The sequence below is a fragment of the Opisthocomus hoazin genome, chromosome 10 (genome assembly GCF_030867145.1).
Source record: "Opisthocomus hoazin isolate bOpiHoa1 chromosome 10, bOpiHoa1.hap1, whole genome shotgun sequence".
Taxonomy (NCBI): Eukaryota; Metazoa; Chordata; class Aves; order Opisthocomiformes; family Opisthocomidae; genus Opisthocomus; species Opisthocomus hoazin.
Window position 1 is genome coordinate 23,349,109 of NC_134423.1, and position 15,907 is coordinate 23,365,015.

The 15,907-nt window shown below is 41.3% G+C and overlaps 1 protein-coding gene across 7 annotated transcripts in view; it reads right to left on the minus strand.

Annotated features, from left to right (window-relative positions):
* ARNT2 (aryl hydrocarbon receptor nuclear translocator 2) overlaps positions 1-15,907 on the minus strand; it is a 106,135-nt gene that overhangs the window by 79,634 nt on the left and 10,594 nt on the right. For 3 of the 7 annotated variants that reach the window (XM_075431476.1, XM_075431475.1, XM_075431474.1), the window contains exons 1-2: positions 5,602-5,839; positions 34-145 (exon numbers count right to left, since the gene is read on the minus strand). In XM_075431476.1, coding sequence (XP_075287591.1) covers positions 34-145; positions 5,602-5,824 — 335 coding nt within the window. In that variant the 5' untranslated portion in view covers positions 5,825-5,839. Of the gene's footprint in view, positions 1-33; positions 146-5,601; positions 5,840-6,813; positions 7,033-15,907 lie in introns of those variants that run through there. The other 4 variants (XM_075431477.1, XM_075431479.1, XM_075431480.1 and 1 more) reach the window with 2 other exon arrangements.

Consider the following 15,907-nt stretch of genomic DNA (forward strand, 5'->3'; position numbering starts at 1 on the left):
ATTTGAGGCTTGAAAAAAAAAGACATGGCTTACCCAGAGCGGCGCTTTCCTCCTCTGGAAGGCATGGATCCTGCCATTCTCACTTGTCCACTTGCCATTGGTGCCACCGGCAAGGCCACCGAGCCAGGAATGTCTGATGCCATTTCTGTAATGCAGAGGTAGGGAAAGGGGAGGAGGGAATTCTTTAATCCATTACCTTCAAGGAGAAACCTGTGATGACAATGCTAGAGAAAGGCCCTTTCAAAAATAAGTACACAAAGCTTTCCTTTTTATTTCTAAGGAAAAGTAAAGCTCTCCTATCAGTCCAGCAGATTCACAGCTCTCTTAAAAGCTCAGTTCTGCTGACCATGAGCCAGCAGTGTGCCCTGGCTGCCAAGAAGGCCAATGGCATCCTGGGATGCATCAAGAGGAGTGTGGCCAGCAGGACGAGGGAGGTTCTCCTTCCCCTCTACACTGCCCTAGTGAGGCCCCATCTGGAGTACTGTGTCCAGTTCTGGGCTCCCCAGTTCAAGAAAGATGAGGAGCTACTGGAGAGAGTCCAGCGGAGGGCTACGAGGATGATGAGTGGACTGGAGCATCTCTCCTACGAGGAAAGGCTGAGGGAGCTGGGCTTGTTCAGCCTGGAGAAGAGAAGGCTGAGAAGGGACCTTATAAATGCTTATAAATATCTCAAGGGTGGGTGTCAGGAGGATGGGGCCAGACTCTTTTCAGTGGTGCCCAGCGACAGGACAAGGGGCAATGGGCACAAATGGAAGCAGAGGAAGTTCCGTCTGAACATGAGGAAGAACTTCTTCCCTCTGAGGGTGACGGAGCACTGGAACAGGCTGCCCAGGGAGGTTGTGGAGTCTCCTTCTCTGGAGATATTCAAGACCCGCCTGGACAAGGTCCTGTGCAGCCTGCTGTAGGTGACCCTGCTTCGGCAGGGGGGTTGGACTAGATGACTCACAGAGGTCCCTTCCAACCCCCAACATTCTGTGAACAGCCATCACGAGTGCCTTGGGAGACAGAGAGAATTGCAGACAGATACCTCTGTATTTCAATTTAGCTAATGGTTCTAATTTTACTTCTCAGAAGGGCTGTCAGATGAAAGCAAACAACCCTTCACACCACTTAAACTGCCCTGCAGAGAAATGCAGAGCTGAATTCTCAAGACAAATGAAACTGTGGATAATGGTAACAGAGTACCAAGAAAAATAAAATTTCAAAAACCTCTCAGTTTGCCAGCGAGGTCATGAGTTTAGAGCAGGGATGAATTATCAGGTGACAGTGTTGTTTATTATTTTCATTCTGGCAGCATTCAGAGGACAAGACTGAACTTAGCAGAGCTCCAAGGCTTCCCCTATTTCTGCGTGCAGCCTTGCAGCGCAGAACCTATCCCCAAATCCAGGCTGATACCCGTCCCTCTGCCAGTGCTCTGGGTATAGCCACAGGTTAACGAGATCTCCAAACCTCAAAACTTTGATCTGAGGAACAACAAGAGCACACCTTATGCAACGGTTTTCAGACTGCTAATGGCAAGTACTTTTATAACCTCTTAATAACAGTTCGTTACACTTCAAAAAAGAAAAGTCGAATATAATGTATTTATACCCTTTTGTCCTATCCCATGGATTAAGCATGTTCTGCCTTGACACAACTCTTACAAACTATGTAAGCAATTAAAACTTTTTTAATGCAGATATACTTTACTCACTCTGGAGCTAAAATCTACAGTCACAACATTTAATTATCTTGAAAGAATATGCATCCTCCTTCCAACTTACTTTTTTTTTTTTTTTCATAACTTGCAGAGTATCTAGGGCCACAGATAAATATATTTACTAATGGAAAGCAAATCTGTTAAAAAATCCTGCTATTTTTTCCCAGCAGGTAAGTACAAAAGAACTTCAATTATGGAAACAGGAATCCATGTCCTTTCATTATGTCTGGAGAGCACTTCATCTCTGCCACACTTTATAGAAATCCATTATGCAACATTATGCATTTCACATAACAACATTTTATCTGCTCACGGATTTAATGAATTTCTTCTAGTATGTTTACTTTTATTAACTTCTTTTCAACTAAAAAGGAACAGAGCAAAGTAGTCATCCAACATTTTTCAACAAAGTGTGCAAGGACAAATGATGAGACCTCTGCCTACAACACCACACCACAGCAAGTCCCACTGTGTCTAAAGCTGCTGCTATGTGGAAACGCTACATTGGAGTATTTCCATACAAATAAAAGCACAAGCATCCAAACAACTGGTAAACAACTATTTCCAAAATAAGTACCCTTAGTGGTCTCATGCCAGTAATTCACCTGGAATGTTCAAACTCACATTTCATGCACAGAATGGAAGGTCATTTTGAAATGCTCTGCTCACCTCACTCATTTATTAAAGCAGATGATAAAAACCTAATAAATCTACCTGCAAAGTGTCCCTGTCACTCAGAAACACATTTCAGCATAGATCACCAAGGAGATGAGATTGTTTTAAAGTAGTAATTCTAAAACAATTTCAGATCAACTCTGAGCAGTATTTTAAGAGAGAAAAAACAATAGCGTATTTGTAATCGTGATGAGAAATTCTTGTAACCTCATTTTCCTCAATGTAAAACAAAGATGATGAAAACACAGGCCAAGGGTTGGATTCCTCGACTCTAAGCCAAGGTTAATTATTTAAGGTAACTTCACAGATCACTAATAGGGAAGCAAAGCACCATCTTTGCACTATTATGCATCCCGTGCTTAGAGCTGCACCCAAACTAGGTTGAGTAAACCTCTTTCTACAGGTCCCTTGCTCTTGCCAGTGACAACTCAGGGAGACCCAGACGCATAGTTTTGATCAGATGTCCAATTTAGGTGGCTGTGGCTAGGCAGAATGAGTTGCTTTTCTGCTCTTATGTTCAGCCTTTACTGTATGAAGACATGACAGGCTAGGATAGTTAGCAAGTTTCAAGTAATAACAGAAAACAGAAATTTTGTATTTTTTATAAGAAAAAGCAAAGGCTAGAGGAATGGTCAAACCACAGGTTCAGTTATAGCAGTGTCCAAAAACACCTGAAAGCAAACATTCTGCAACAAATAGATCATCTGCTTCTCAGGGTATAAGCTGAAGAGTTACTGTGTATGTAGCTTCAATCTCTACAATGACACGTCAAAAACAGTGCAATGAAGAAAGTAACTTCTTACACAGAACAGCCTTCAAATACATCTTCACAGAGCTGGGAGAACGAAACCATGCTCATTGAGCTGACCATTCTAAAAGGATGTCGTCAAAAGTTTCCATTTCCAAGATAGAAACACAAGAAGAAAAGAAAAAAAAAAAATCAGGTGATCCACACACTTTAATCCACGTGAAAGCTCAACTAAGACGGAGGAAAGCTTCAGGCCCTTCACATCAGAAGACTTTCCATTATGCCGCAGTCTGAAGGTGTGACAGCCTTGCACATACATCAGTGTGTAAGACACCCAATTTACATTTCCACCTCAGAGTTTCTCATGTCACGGAGACACCAGCCATCGTGTGACCTATCACAGCTTTCATAACACCCTCGAGGGTGGACATACACTGCTAACAAAAGCAGTCAGCTTTCCAAGATTTCTCTGCTGACACAACAGAATAACAGTTCTGCAGATGGGCAAACCAAGAGGGTTGGGTCTCTTTCAAGCCACACAGCAAATACAGCAAAGCAAACAACTCCAAGGACAACACCACCACGGAGCACAGAGCACCCAGAACCTGACCTGCCTCAGCGAGAGCAGCCAGAGGAGCCATCAAGCACCTCACACACAATCTCAGTGCACAAAGGGACACCAGAGCACTATGGGAGGACTTCGGGGACAGAGTCGACAAAGCAACCCCACCGCTCAAGCTGCAGCCAGCTGCGTGCTGGAAGCCATATCAAAGCTCGATGGTTGCACAGAAATGTAAGCGCTAGATGGTGGCTGTAAAACCTCCATGGACAAACAGAGCAGCTCCCTGCCGCAGGCTGCAAGGACTTCTGGGGAGACAACGGACTGGGTCCGGGGTGCTTCCCAAACTACTTCCATCTCTACTCATCCGCAAGCATCTAAAAGCACCAGATCTTTGAGGATATTTTTACATTTATAAAATATGGCTGTTCAGAAAAGTAGAGACATGTTATCTCAAAAAATGAGGGCCAGTCTGGGAAGGCAGAGCCAGACGAAAAATCTGATGGAACAGTCAGCTGCTTCTCTGACTAAGCACCTGAGGAATTACCTGTCTGTGCATTCTCCGGGAAGAAAACATGAGAGACAGAGGAAAAAAGACACCCATAAACTGGAATCTCAGATTGAAATATTGCAGTAGAGGGGTACTCCAGGGAGCCTATTACCATTAATAAAAAAGGAATGTGCAACGGACACAGACCTAAAGGAAAAAAAAAAAATCTGGTAACCTCTAATTGTGTGAAGTTATATCAACATAAATTTAAGGCAGCCCCTTGAAACTAAATGAAGCTATTCTGTTGTAGCATAAACCAGTTTGAAAGCCCAGCACTGCAGAAGCAGGTGTCAAGTTGGTTATCTATATTTGAAAAAAAAAAAGTTTTCAGGCTCATCTACACCCACATCCAGACACATGTTAACACTGATGTTCACAGAAGTGTTTCAGCAGCAATGAACATGAGGAAACAAGCTGTTCTCTTTCTGAGGTTGGATCTTCTGAGAGTGGACTTTCCTTCTGTCAACAGAAATAAAACAAGTGTTGCTTACTTTACCCAAAATTGAAACATGAGCATAAGGGTGTAATGTTCAGAAAGTAAAACAAGGTCAGGCTGAATGTTCATGAAAATCATCTATAAACATTCAGGCAGCGTTCTGAAAAAAAAATATTTAAAAGAAGTTCCTTAGTGTCAAACAGTAATCACTTTTCTCCTGCAAAAATACACACAGTATTTAATTCCAAAGTTAGAAAGTTACCTGGAGATCTGCCAAAGAACACAGAAATGCTATTAAAATAAAGCCCAGCATAACACTCACAATCTTTAGTGGATATTCTTCCAGTTAGATGACACCTAACAGCTCTTGTCTTACCGCTGTCGTGCCCAGGTGCAGGCCTGATCCCGCCACTAATACTCATGCTCATCTTGGGGATCCCTGGGGAGCCACACTAACCTGGGAACAATGTCACTGCTCCATGTAAAAGCAGCAGAATTAGTCCCTCCATTTCTGTCCAGCATTAATTTCATTGCTGAACACTCCAACCTCTCCTCTGTTGCCATACGTAGGCCACCCCCAAAATATTCAGGGATCTCTTTGAAATAAAAGACAATCTACAAATGCACATTAAAAATATACGGATAAAATACAGGGATTTATTCCCAATAAATTCCATGTTCATCTCAAACGTTGTTACAGTGATCTGTACAAAAAAACAGCTACTGTGCACTTCAGCAAGCAAAACACAAAAAGCAAGCTAAATACTGCACAAGGATACTTTGAAAGTGCACATGAACCACAATCACAGCAACAATTACTGGACAGGGCAACACGCCAGGATAATCCTGGACTTCTCTTTTTAGGCAGAGAATTCTTAAACCCCAGCTCTTAAGCTCAAACTTCATCTCTCAAGCCCCACCCCAGATTCACCACCTGAAATGCAGCTCTCACTCATTTCCAGCATGGGTCTGCGACTCGCGGGGACACCCCCCGAGAAGTGCAGCTCTTTGGCCAGGTATGCCCACAGCCTGCATCGCACAGCTCCGGAGACGGCGCTCCCTGCTCTGCCCCTCTCCAGAAACCACAGCCGTACGTCTTGCTGTGAAGCTTTGAAATACAACCAGACTCCGTGCATGACAAGACTCTGTAAGTCCATCTTACAAAAGGTCCTATTAACCTTGCTGCTTTCAGCCACTCGGGCATCCCCGGCTCTACTCCCGTCACCTACACACGCCAGACACGGACACGGACAGGTTTAAATCTGAAGCCTACAGCAGAAATGATTTCGCCAACTTCGACGGACTTTGAATCCCCAACATTAATGACCAGTTCCAGGTTTGCTGTTACATGTCAGGTACCACTGAGCATGCTCTCCACAGGGCTCTTTTATCCTTCTGTATCTACTGTAACAAACAGGATTACAGTCAGATACCAGCATCTGATTAAACTAATGAGATTCTACTTTTATCAATACTAATGCAACAGATTTCCAACCACTAATCCATAAAATGACTGCGATGTCAATCACCTCCAAGTAAATGTGGATCTAAGGCTAAATACAGAATTACAAACGTGCCCTCTCCCATGAACAGCACCATACACAGAGATTTTAAATGTTCTCAGAAAGCAGATTTCAAAAACTTCTTTGGAAACTGTATTTTTCCATACCCTGAAATCATACGGGAGTCAGATGCGTCTCAGCAAAAAGGTTTTGATTGCAGTCAGTTGCAAAGGGGATTTTCTGCCTAGTACAGAGACATTTAAGAATAAACTAAATCGTATCTCTTACTTTAGAATATGCAGTATGAATGCAAATATATGAAGCCATCATGTAGCCAAAAATATTTCACAGAAACAGCTATGCTAAAAATCTAGCTGCATAATCAGTCATTACTTTCACGTGTTAACAATGGAGATTATAAAACAGAGCTCACTTTCAGAGAATACCAAAAATAAAACATTTTCATTGTTCCCGATAACTCTGTTAATATTGTTTTACTTGTGTTCCATTGCCAGATACTTTAAATAGACTCCACATCAGAAAGATCTACTATATGGAGAGGATATGCAGAAAAGCAAAAACATTCCTTTCCATGCTCTTAACAGAATCAGAATAACAAATAAATCAGGAAATATAAATCCCACCTTTCAGGAAGACTCTTACAAAGACGCTGTTTCTTTCCTCTGAACAAAATCTTCCTGGAGAGAAATTTTATCCGCATATAAGAAGTGTCAGAAACCTCTGGGAAGAAATGTAGCAGCATTGGTATTCTGCTCAGAAAATGTCATCACAGATCTGTTTACCTTAACTGTGGACCATGATTCAGTCGGTGACAACCGTCTTGCATACTGATCAATTTATTTGCAGCAAAATTACTAACATTTTCTACTTTAACCATTTAGGTTCTGGAAACAGCTACTAAGACAGGGAGGGCTTTTATGAATAATATATAAATCCTACTTAATTAAAAAATTTCCCCTCCACCACGAAGCCCCCCACTTCAGGGTGTGCAGGGGGTCTCCCCACATCTTGAAAAAAAATGAGAGCATACAGTGAGCAGTTACTAGAGAAATGTTCCCTTTCTTAAAGTGAAAATCTGAGCTTTATCATCCGTCTGCATCACAGGTGAATGTTAAGTATACATGGCGGGGGGGGGGGCAGGGAGGAACGATGCGATTAAGCTGATCGTTTGGGGGGGACAGGCTGTTCAGCAGAGACAGTGACCAACCATCTAACGGAGTGGCCTAACTGCTGGTGTAGAGGCCAAATTCAGTCATCTTGCTCACTATCTTCTCTTCTGTGACTCTGGAGGAGGTGCCAAAGTTAGCGCAATGTAACAAATCTACGAGATATCTAGCATGCGTCCCATCAGTAGACTGGGAGAGCAGGTTTTGAAGTCATAGAGGCGAAATCCTCTACAGTGCCTCCCCACTCCACCGCTGGGTCCACACAATCCATTTGTGGAGTCCTGGAATCTCAGTACCAACCATACTTTTTTGCGCACCCTGTAGTTCAACACCACTACGGGGATGCGCAAAAGGAGGTGGGATGCAGATACTCAACTAGAAGTAGACCTTGACAAACAGAGTTTTGGTCCACCTCAGCGGAATTCTTGCTTGAAGTGCTCAGCTTGAGGGCCAATGCGAGACAGATCTCCACAGGATGAGCAGCCGACACTGAAAATCAGAGTTCTCTGCAGCATCCAAAACTGGGCATGCAGAAAGCAAAGCATCCAAAAACCCAGTTATGGAAATGTCAATCTTATGATTTATAATACCAAAAATTATTTCATACAATACTCCTAAGTGATTTCGAATCCTGCTTTGACAATACTTCTTATTTTTAATTCCAGTTTTCATGCTAATCACCTTGTTCATTCCAGTCATGTCTGGCAATTCCATTCATCCAGATCTACCTCGTAGTCGAGGCACAATAATTTTCGGAGACATCAGGGCACAAGAAAAGGATGTGGACCACATTCATACTCGCTGCCTATGCCTTCTCAGCCTGAACACCCAACAGCCCATGTGCAAATGAATAAACTCAGAATGGCCTTTAGCATGATCCAGGAGACGACCTGAAGTCACATCTCTGCATCTACTGCAGAGATTGTTACAGACTAAAAATTCAACTTGAAGCACAGACAGAAGACACACATTACTATCTCAGGTTAGGCTGGGAAGAAGGGAAAGGGTAGCTGCTGCTTCGTTCCTCCTAGCTTCCTGACATAGTCATGACACCAGCTCACCTTCTCACATATGCCCATGCATTCTTTGCCAACTATTTTTCCACTTCTCATTCATAATTCCTTGTTATCTTTTCTCAATCTATTCAGCCTCTGGCTTAGATGAACTATTTCTTGTACTCCCTCTAATAAGCCAATACATACAACTGCTGACAAGTCCTGCCAAACTATGACCATTCTCCACAAGAAAAAGAGGTTGCTGGAATTCAAAGTAAGGAGGAAAGATCAAGAAAGAAGCTTTAATGGCTCTTGTTCTGAAACTGTGTCTCTAGTCTTGGAAAATAGTAAAGCCCCTCAGAATTACAACAAGGCTTCTATCTTCACTGCAGAATGAAGACTGTCACCTGAGCCTAAGCGCCTGGCCTGCTCGAAAATTTGATAAATCTTTCTCGCTGCAGAAGTGGGGGATTTAACTCAAGCAGGACAGCGTCTAGGTCTTCACCACGATCACAATGGACAGAAAAGCACTTCTCTCATCCAAAGTCTCGAAGTGCACCAAAAAGTGGGGTAGAAGCAAATCCAAGGACCTGGACTAGCCCTGCCTTGAAAACACAACCTGAGCCTCCAACACTTGGCAAGTCTCTCCGGTATAAATAGTCACAAGTGGGGAAGTGCACATGCAAACTGGGGAGGGAAATAGGGCAGCCACTGTAAAAGGCCAATTTACAGAGAAGATGAAAATCTGGCTTTGAAGGGCTGTCTCCGGATTGATGGAACCTTTATTACAAGAAGAGAGGCAGGTCCTTAGCTTACATGCAGGGTCACAGTGAAACTGCAGTCAACAGCAGTAGGATCATTTATGCTGTCTGAATGTGACTCTACCTGGTCTTAGGCTGCTATATACATGATCATGCACTGATATAACATAGTTCTTCCTTTGATTGTTTTCTGCCTTAATTTGTCCTGGTTTCATTGTATTTATTAGTGATATGTGGCAAAAGTACTAAATAACAAAATAATTAGGCTCCCCGAACTATACATCATTTCCATTTGAAATGAACAGTGATCCTCCCTCCTCCTCTGACATTTCATATTTGCCAAAAATAACTGCATAATTATAAGTTGTGTGCAAGAAACAGAAGGTAACATTCAAAGTTATTTTCTATAATTTTCACTTAGCATCAGAACTAGCAAATACCGTATATGGCTGTTCTGTTATGCAGAAGTGGCCAAAGCTAACCCATTAATGAACTCACAGAAACTGTAGAAGCCCACGCCCAGGCTGGGCAAACAAACACGATGAAAGAATAATGAAGTGTAATGACTTTCCTTCAGGCTTCTCAGAGACAGATCATGCTCAGTCCATTAACTCTTCATTTAATAAGTCTGTTTCATTTAGCTTATTTTGGTTGGCATTCAATTAGAAATTCATGTACAGGACATTTTTTTCCCCTTTGTAAAACAGAACACTTGCTGCATCTCATCCAGCAAAACACCAGAAGGTAAAGTGGAAGCTACAAGACAAGCTAAAGCTACACTGAAGCCTGGCACAGTAATACTGAACTAGGCAGAATACCTTTACACGGCCCTGCCCCACAAGACTATCACTAACTGCTTGTTAAAAGGGCACGGTAAGATTTGTCGCTCTGTAGAAAAGGAGCAAGCTGGGTAGCTCTCGTATTATTTCAGTGCAAGTTAAAAAAGCAACCCACAACACCGCACCACTAGCTTTACTGCGATTCCAGTTACGTCCAAGTTCTGTCGCATCTGCCTCCATTGCTGAGGTTTGCTGAGATGGGACTTCTGTCTACACAGCAAGGAACACCCTCTCATCCAGCCATTCCTCGTTTCCCGCCTTGCTCAACGTCATGCCCCTTGCTGGCCATCCTCATGACTACATGTATAAAAAACAGAACAGCTAAACCTAGACTCCACCTCCCATTGCACTGCTTGTCCCCTCTTGGGAGCCACCCCAAGCCTGTCCACTCCTCAAGGGCAACGTGAAAGTGTTTCAGCTACCATCAAACTGTCCCACAATTTGTCCCTTTTAACCTTTTTTATCTTCCTGCACCCTCACCACTTTTGCCAAGCCTTGCTGACCAGTCTCAGCTATCTCTGGATGCCCCAAACCCCCTGCAATGGGAAGCTGTGGATGCTGTAAGTGTGTAAGGGCCTACCCAAAACTGTGGAAAAGAGAGCCACCGAGCACTACAAATACAGATGTCGTGCCTGGCTCAAGAAACCTCCAAGCCACACGGGGCTGGAGGGTGGGAAGCTACCCAGCAGAAGCGCCACACGTGCTCGCTCTGATTTTATACTCCTTCAAGCACCTGCTTTTGGCCAGTGCTGGAAAAGGCACCCTGGGCTTGAAAAATCTCTTTTGGGACAGGACAGCCAGTTTTTACAACACGAGCAGGGGACGCAACATTTCTCAAGTGTGCTTTTTCTACAAAGGTAAGAAATTAGCCAACTACCACTATTAATTTATTTCATTAACAATCAAAACAAGCATTTTCCACAGTATGCCCTTGCTCTAGATTACCTAGTTTTATATTATCATTGCTATCTGTCCTTCCCCAAACTCCTCATCTTGTTTCATTTCCCTGTTCTATGAGATAATTGTCCAAAGATGTTTACAAGCTAATGTTCTTTCATGAATTCCTATGCAACTGTTTTCTGATAATAATGAGTGCAGATAAACTAAAGAGCAGTTACTATGTCATCATGAGACTTCATTTTTATTCACTCATCTTCAAATTATTTATTTTAAAATAATACTTCTATTATCTTCTACCAAGAAGTCTGTCTTTTTACTATCCAGCAATTTTTTTTCCAGCAATAGAAGCTGGTTTAGATTTCAATCAAATATCAGCGCTTCATTGCGAATCTATTTTGTTGTTGTACAAGTTCAATTGTCAGTTTGCAGAAATTGTTTTGAAACTGCTATTAAATTACTTGCAATGATATACACAAGAAAACCCCCACCGAGATCAACACTGAGGTTCTCCAGAGTTTACAGCATAACAAGATGACAGTGCTTAAAACTCCTATGAACTACACAAAATTTACTGAATAGCTGTAAATATGCAATGAAATAAAGGTAATGGGTAACAAATCCGCCTACAACGTTGACCAAAATTGATCTTAACCAAATGCAGATCAGGAGTAGCCTAACTTTCCTAGGAATGCAAAGCCACGCCTCAACTATTTTACTCTTCCTCTCTACCAAGAAATGCACAGAATTCACAGGAAAGTCACTTTCTGTGACTTGAGATCCAACGTCACTTGATTCTTGTCCGTATTTTGTTAACCAGAAGTCAGCTATTGGATTTCATGAGTGTGTAAGGCAGTATTTATGACTACAACTTTGGGTTCAAGTCAGAAGAACTTTGACAAGCTATTTCTTAAATAATGAGCAGAGCTGTATTTTGTGAATTAATTCATTCCTGGTCCCCTCTTATAATTGTTTCACATAAATATTCTTACAATCCATTTTCACTGAGGTTGACAAGCACAGTAAGCATTGTCTAAGTTCACAAGTGCAAGTGGTTATAAAATTTATCCTTAATTTAAAAATTTGAAAATCCAAGGAGCCAGACTGAGATAGAAGTGGTATCTTGCACCTGACCTGCCTACTACAACAGAGCATGGGTCAATCACCAGGAGAAACAATCTCTGGTACTCATCTCATTGAGCCAAGTCATGGAGGGGCTGGTAAAGAAGACCATGAAAAGATCTGCACAAAGTATTTCTGAGGAAGTGGTGACTGTCAAACTACATAAGACTAAACTGACCACTTCTGCTGTTGTGGTGGCCCACAAGCTGCTCTGCAAGCCACTGACCATGCTGGGGTCAAAGACCTGAAGCCTCTGTGATGTATCCACACATACGGAGACATCCACTCCCCACCAGCTGCAGAAAGCTCAGGAACAACACAGTCCAACTACAAAGATGTAAAATTTAGACCACTCTGATTTAAATTACTCACTGACAATTACTTACTCATGTCCTTCAAATGTCTTTATTATTTATTACAAAGATTTTTTTTTAAGTGTGCCTCAGAAGGGTATGTTAATTCTAAATTTCATTCAGAATAGCAACTTGCATTACCAAACACTTAATTAACAGTATATTTACAGTGTCCTTGGGCACTGTTGGGTAATCAGAATGCTATTGTTTTCATTAAACAGTATTTTATTGATAGCACTAATGACTTCAGTTCTGCTTGATCAACAAGCAAATGATGGTTATTTGATGTTATGATAATTAATTGGCCTTTCAGGTGCTACCACATCCCAATTTATAACCAAGCATATTTATGTGAAACAGCCCAAAAAGAATATCACCAGGCACCACAAAACATGTTCTAAAAATAGGGTGTGGTTTAGTACATGTGCCTTTCCTCACAATTTCTAATGCAATGTCCTCCGTCTAAAAATTGCGGAGGGGAAAAAAAAACACATTTAACCCCATTCAAAAACCTAGCCTGAGCCTTGCACATCAAATATTCAGTTCATTTTATCCCTTACTGAACTTACAGTAAGTCAAAGAAGATATTCTGATTAACATTTCTTTTTTTTTTTTCCTCTAGAAATGAGAGAAAACAGCTAACCTCACTTTCCCATGGCAGCAACAAGGATCAAAAACTTCATCTGACTCAAAGGAGACGTACAAGTGAACAGACTGCTTGTGTCATCTATTACTCCCAACCATTATTTTTCCATACTCTAGGCCCAGTTTATGAAGCACTACATTCCAGCCTTCAGACCATGGAAAAGGGCTGTGGATAAGAAAATTCCACATTCATATTGAACTGGACCTTGAAAAGCCACCTGAAACGAGTACACCAGTCTTCCCACGACATTGAGCTGGCACCCATCAGAGATCTTGACGTGTTCAGTTCAACCTCCCACAGAGGACAACCTCCACAACATCTTCTGAAGTCTTAACTGCTCTGACATACCAACCCATGTTAGCAGCTACCTTGTCTTTGAAGATGAATTTCCCAAAACCTGAATTTTTATGCAAGCAAAAAAAAGTTACAAATAAAGGTCTTCAGTGATTTTTCTACCTTTCACCGCCCCAGGATCATTAATTACGCTTCTCAAAACATTCTGCCTTTTAGGTAATTTCACATATTAAATCTTTCATGTCTGCAAATAACAACAACAACAAAAAAAACCAACAAGCTTTTGGAAGTTCAAAGGTAACTGCATTTGCATTTCTTGCATTACTTTCTAGAATTTTTCATTCCCACAAATGCTCCAAATAGAACACCCCAACTTTATGGCATAAGGGAAACCTTCACAGGCATACAGTAAATACAAAATACTGCTACAGTCTGCCGCAGAAGATTCCTTAGTGTTACTATAGGTCTACTACACACCTAAGAATTTGTCATGAATTTTGGAGCACTTTTTTCTGCTTAACTTCTTCATAGACCTACTCCCTGAATAGCTCTTAGAATACTGAATCTCGCACTTCGCTTTTTAAAATTACCAATTTTAAAATAGGAGAGAAAATGATGTTTCCAGTTAAGGTCTGCTAGTCTTGGAAGAAGTCATCAACTGTAATGGCCATGCTCTTACTGCTTTTTCAGAATTGCAAAACACAATTCACTACTAAGCAAACTACTAGGCAAATGAAAATACGTAATAACAAAACATTATTTTTCCATGTCCCCATATTTGTATTAAACATGATTCGACATCCATTACAAGCCACTTGCTCCCAAGAGTATACAGACAGATCTGTGGATACATCAAATACAGACATGAAGAACGATACTGAAAAAAACACACTATAAACAAAGTGGATGTTTGTCAAAAAACAAGCTGAGTATTTGTCTGTAAATATTGACCAAACTAAGTTTTTTGCTTTGATATTTGCTGACTGAAGAGCAGCACAGACAAGTACAAAGGACATACAAAATTCCTCTGAATGCCAAACTCGGCAATCAGGTTCCAGCTACTACAGGGACTGCACACAACAAAGCAAACAACTGGTGGCAGCCAAACACACTCACCAAGAAATGACTATAAATACTTTATCATTACATTTCAACATTAGAAAGAATCATGATTTGATTTCTGAAAATGTATTTACTTCCAGTGACAGCTCATTGACTTCAAGAGCAGTTTGAGTTAACATGCTAACCAAATACCCTCATATAATGCATTTTCCTACTTCTTAAATTCAACTCTCCAACACACAATAAACACTTGAAAACCAGCTCATAATTTTCACTCTGTAACTGTATTTTTCATATAGTTTGATAATTTCTTTTGTGTATGAAGCAATTTATATTTTGCTCTCAACCTTAATTCAAACGGTAAGTGGCTGAGAACAAACTAACGTATTTTCAAAGTCAAATTAAGTGACAAAAGCAACCATAAGTCAAGATAGCAAGAAATAAGGTGTAATGCCTGTATTAAAACTTCAAAGCTCGGTGGATCGTTGGTAGTTCAGCACTGAAATAGCTATCCACCTATACTCGTGTACATTTTGCCAAGACACTTAAAAAGCACATTATCCCAACATCATACCTACTGTATAAAGAAAATACAAATTAATGGTTATTCATGTGCCTAGAATAAATACTATCTGCCGTTTCCAAGGAGAAAGAAGCTGTATATTTTGCTTTTTTATCTCCTCTTCTTCCCAAAGAGATACCAAAATCTTTGCTACTCCAACATAAATGTGGTTGCAATAAAAGGCTGTTATTACAACATCAATTAGTACATCACAATGAAAAAAAACCCCATTCCCTGCTTGGTCCAGGATAGGCACTCCACCCTCTCCTGCAAGTATGTCATTTTATAACAGACACATACGAAAAAAGCATCCCAGAATACACAGTCTTACAAACAGGACATGCAGACTGGAGGTTAGAGAAACGGAAACAAAAATCAGATGACTTAACTGTGGCACGGGGCTATTACTTGTCAGAAGTTAAACAGGGAATCTGTGGTAAATTTGAACCCTGTCCGGTGCCTGTACCACAAGACTGTCTTTGTTCCCTGGTCAGTTCTCAGGCATGAGATAGCCAGCCAGCACTAAAAGTGAAAAATGCAGGCAGCTTGTAACAGCCAAGAGTTTTCCTGCATAGTGAGAATTTATTAGTCTCTGAAATTCTTACTCATAATTACCACGGTCATTTTAAATTTAGCAATGATGAAAGAACATTTTGTCCTTAAGACCATCCTGAAAAAACAGCACCAACAAAGGGGTTTAGGTGCAGAAACAACGAACTCCGGAGCTGCACCCGGATACAACATTGCTAACCTCCACACGTAACACCTGAAGAGACTGAGCCGTGACTCTGCTGAAAACTCCCTGAAAACATTTACCACACATGTGCCCTTCCGAGAGCAAAGCGAGGACTGGCATGCTGCCTACGTCTCATTCAGCTCTGCCAAGGGCAGAAAGGCTTTTGCACATCATCGGCAGATGAGGCAGAACCAATTCCTTAATGTCATATCAACCTTTTCATCAGAGTAGTCAGATACTACTTTAGAGAAGCAATAAAAAGGCATGTGCCATCTATGAGCCTA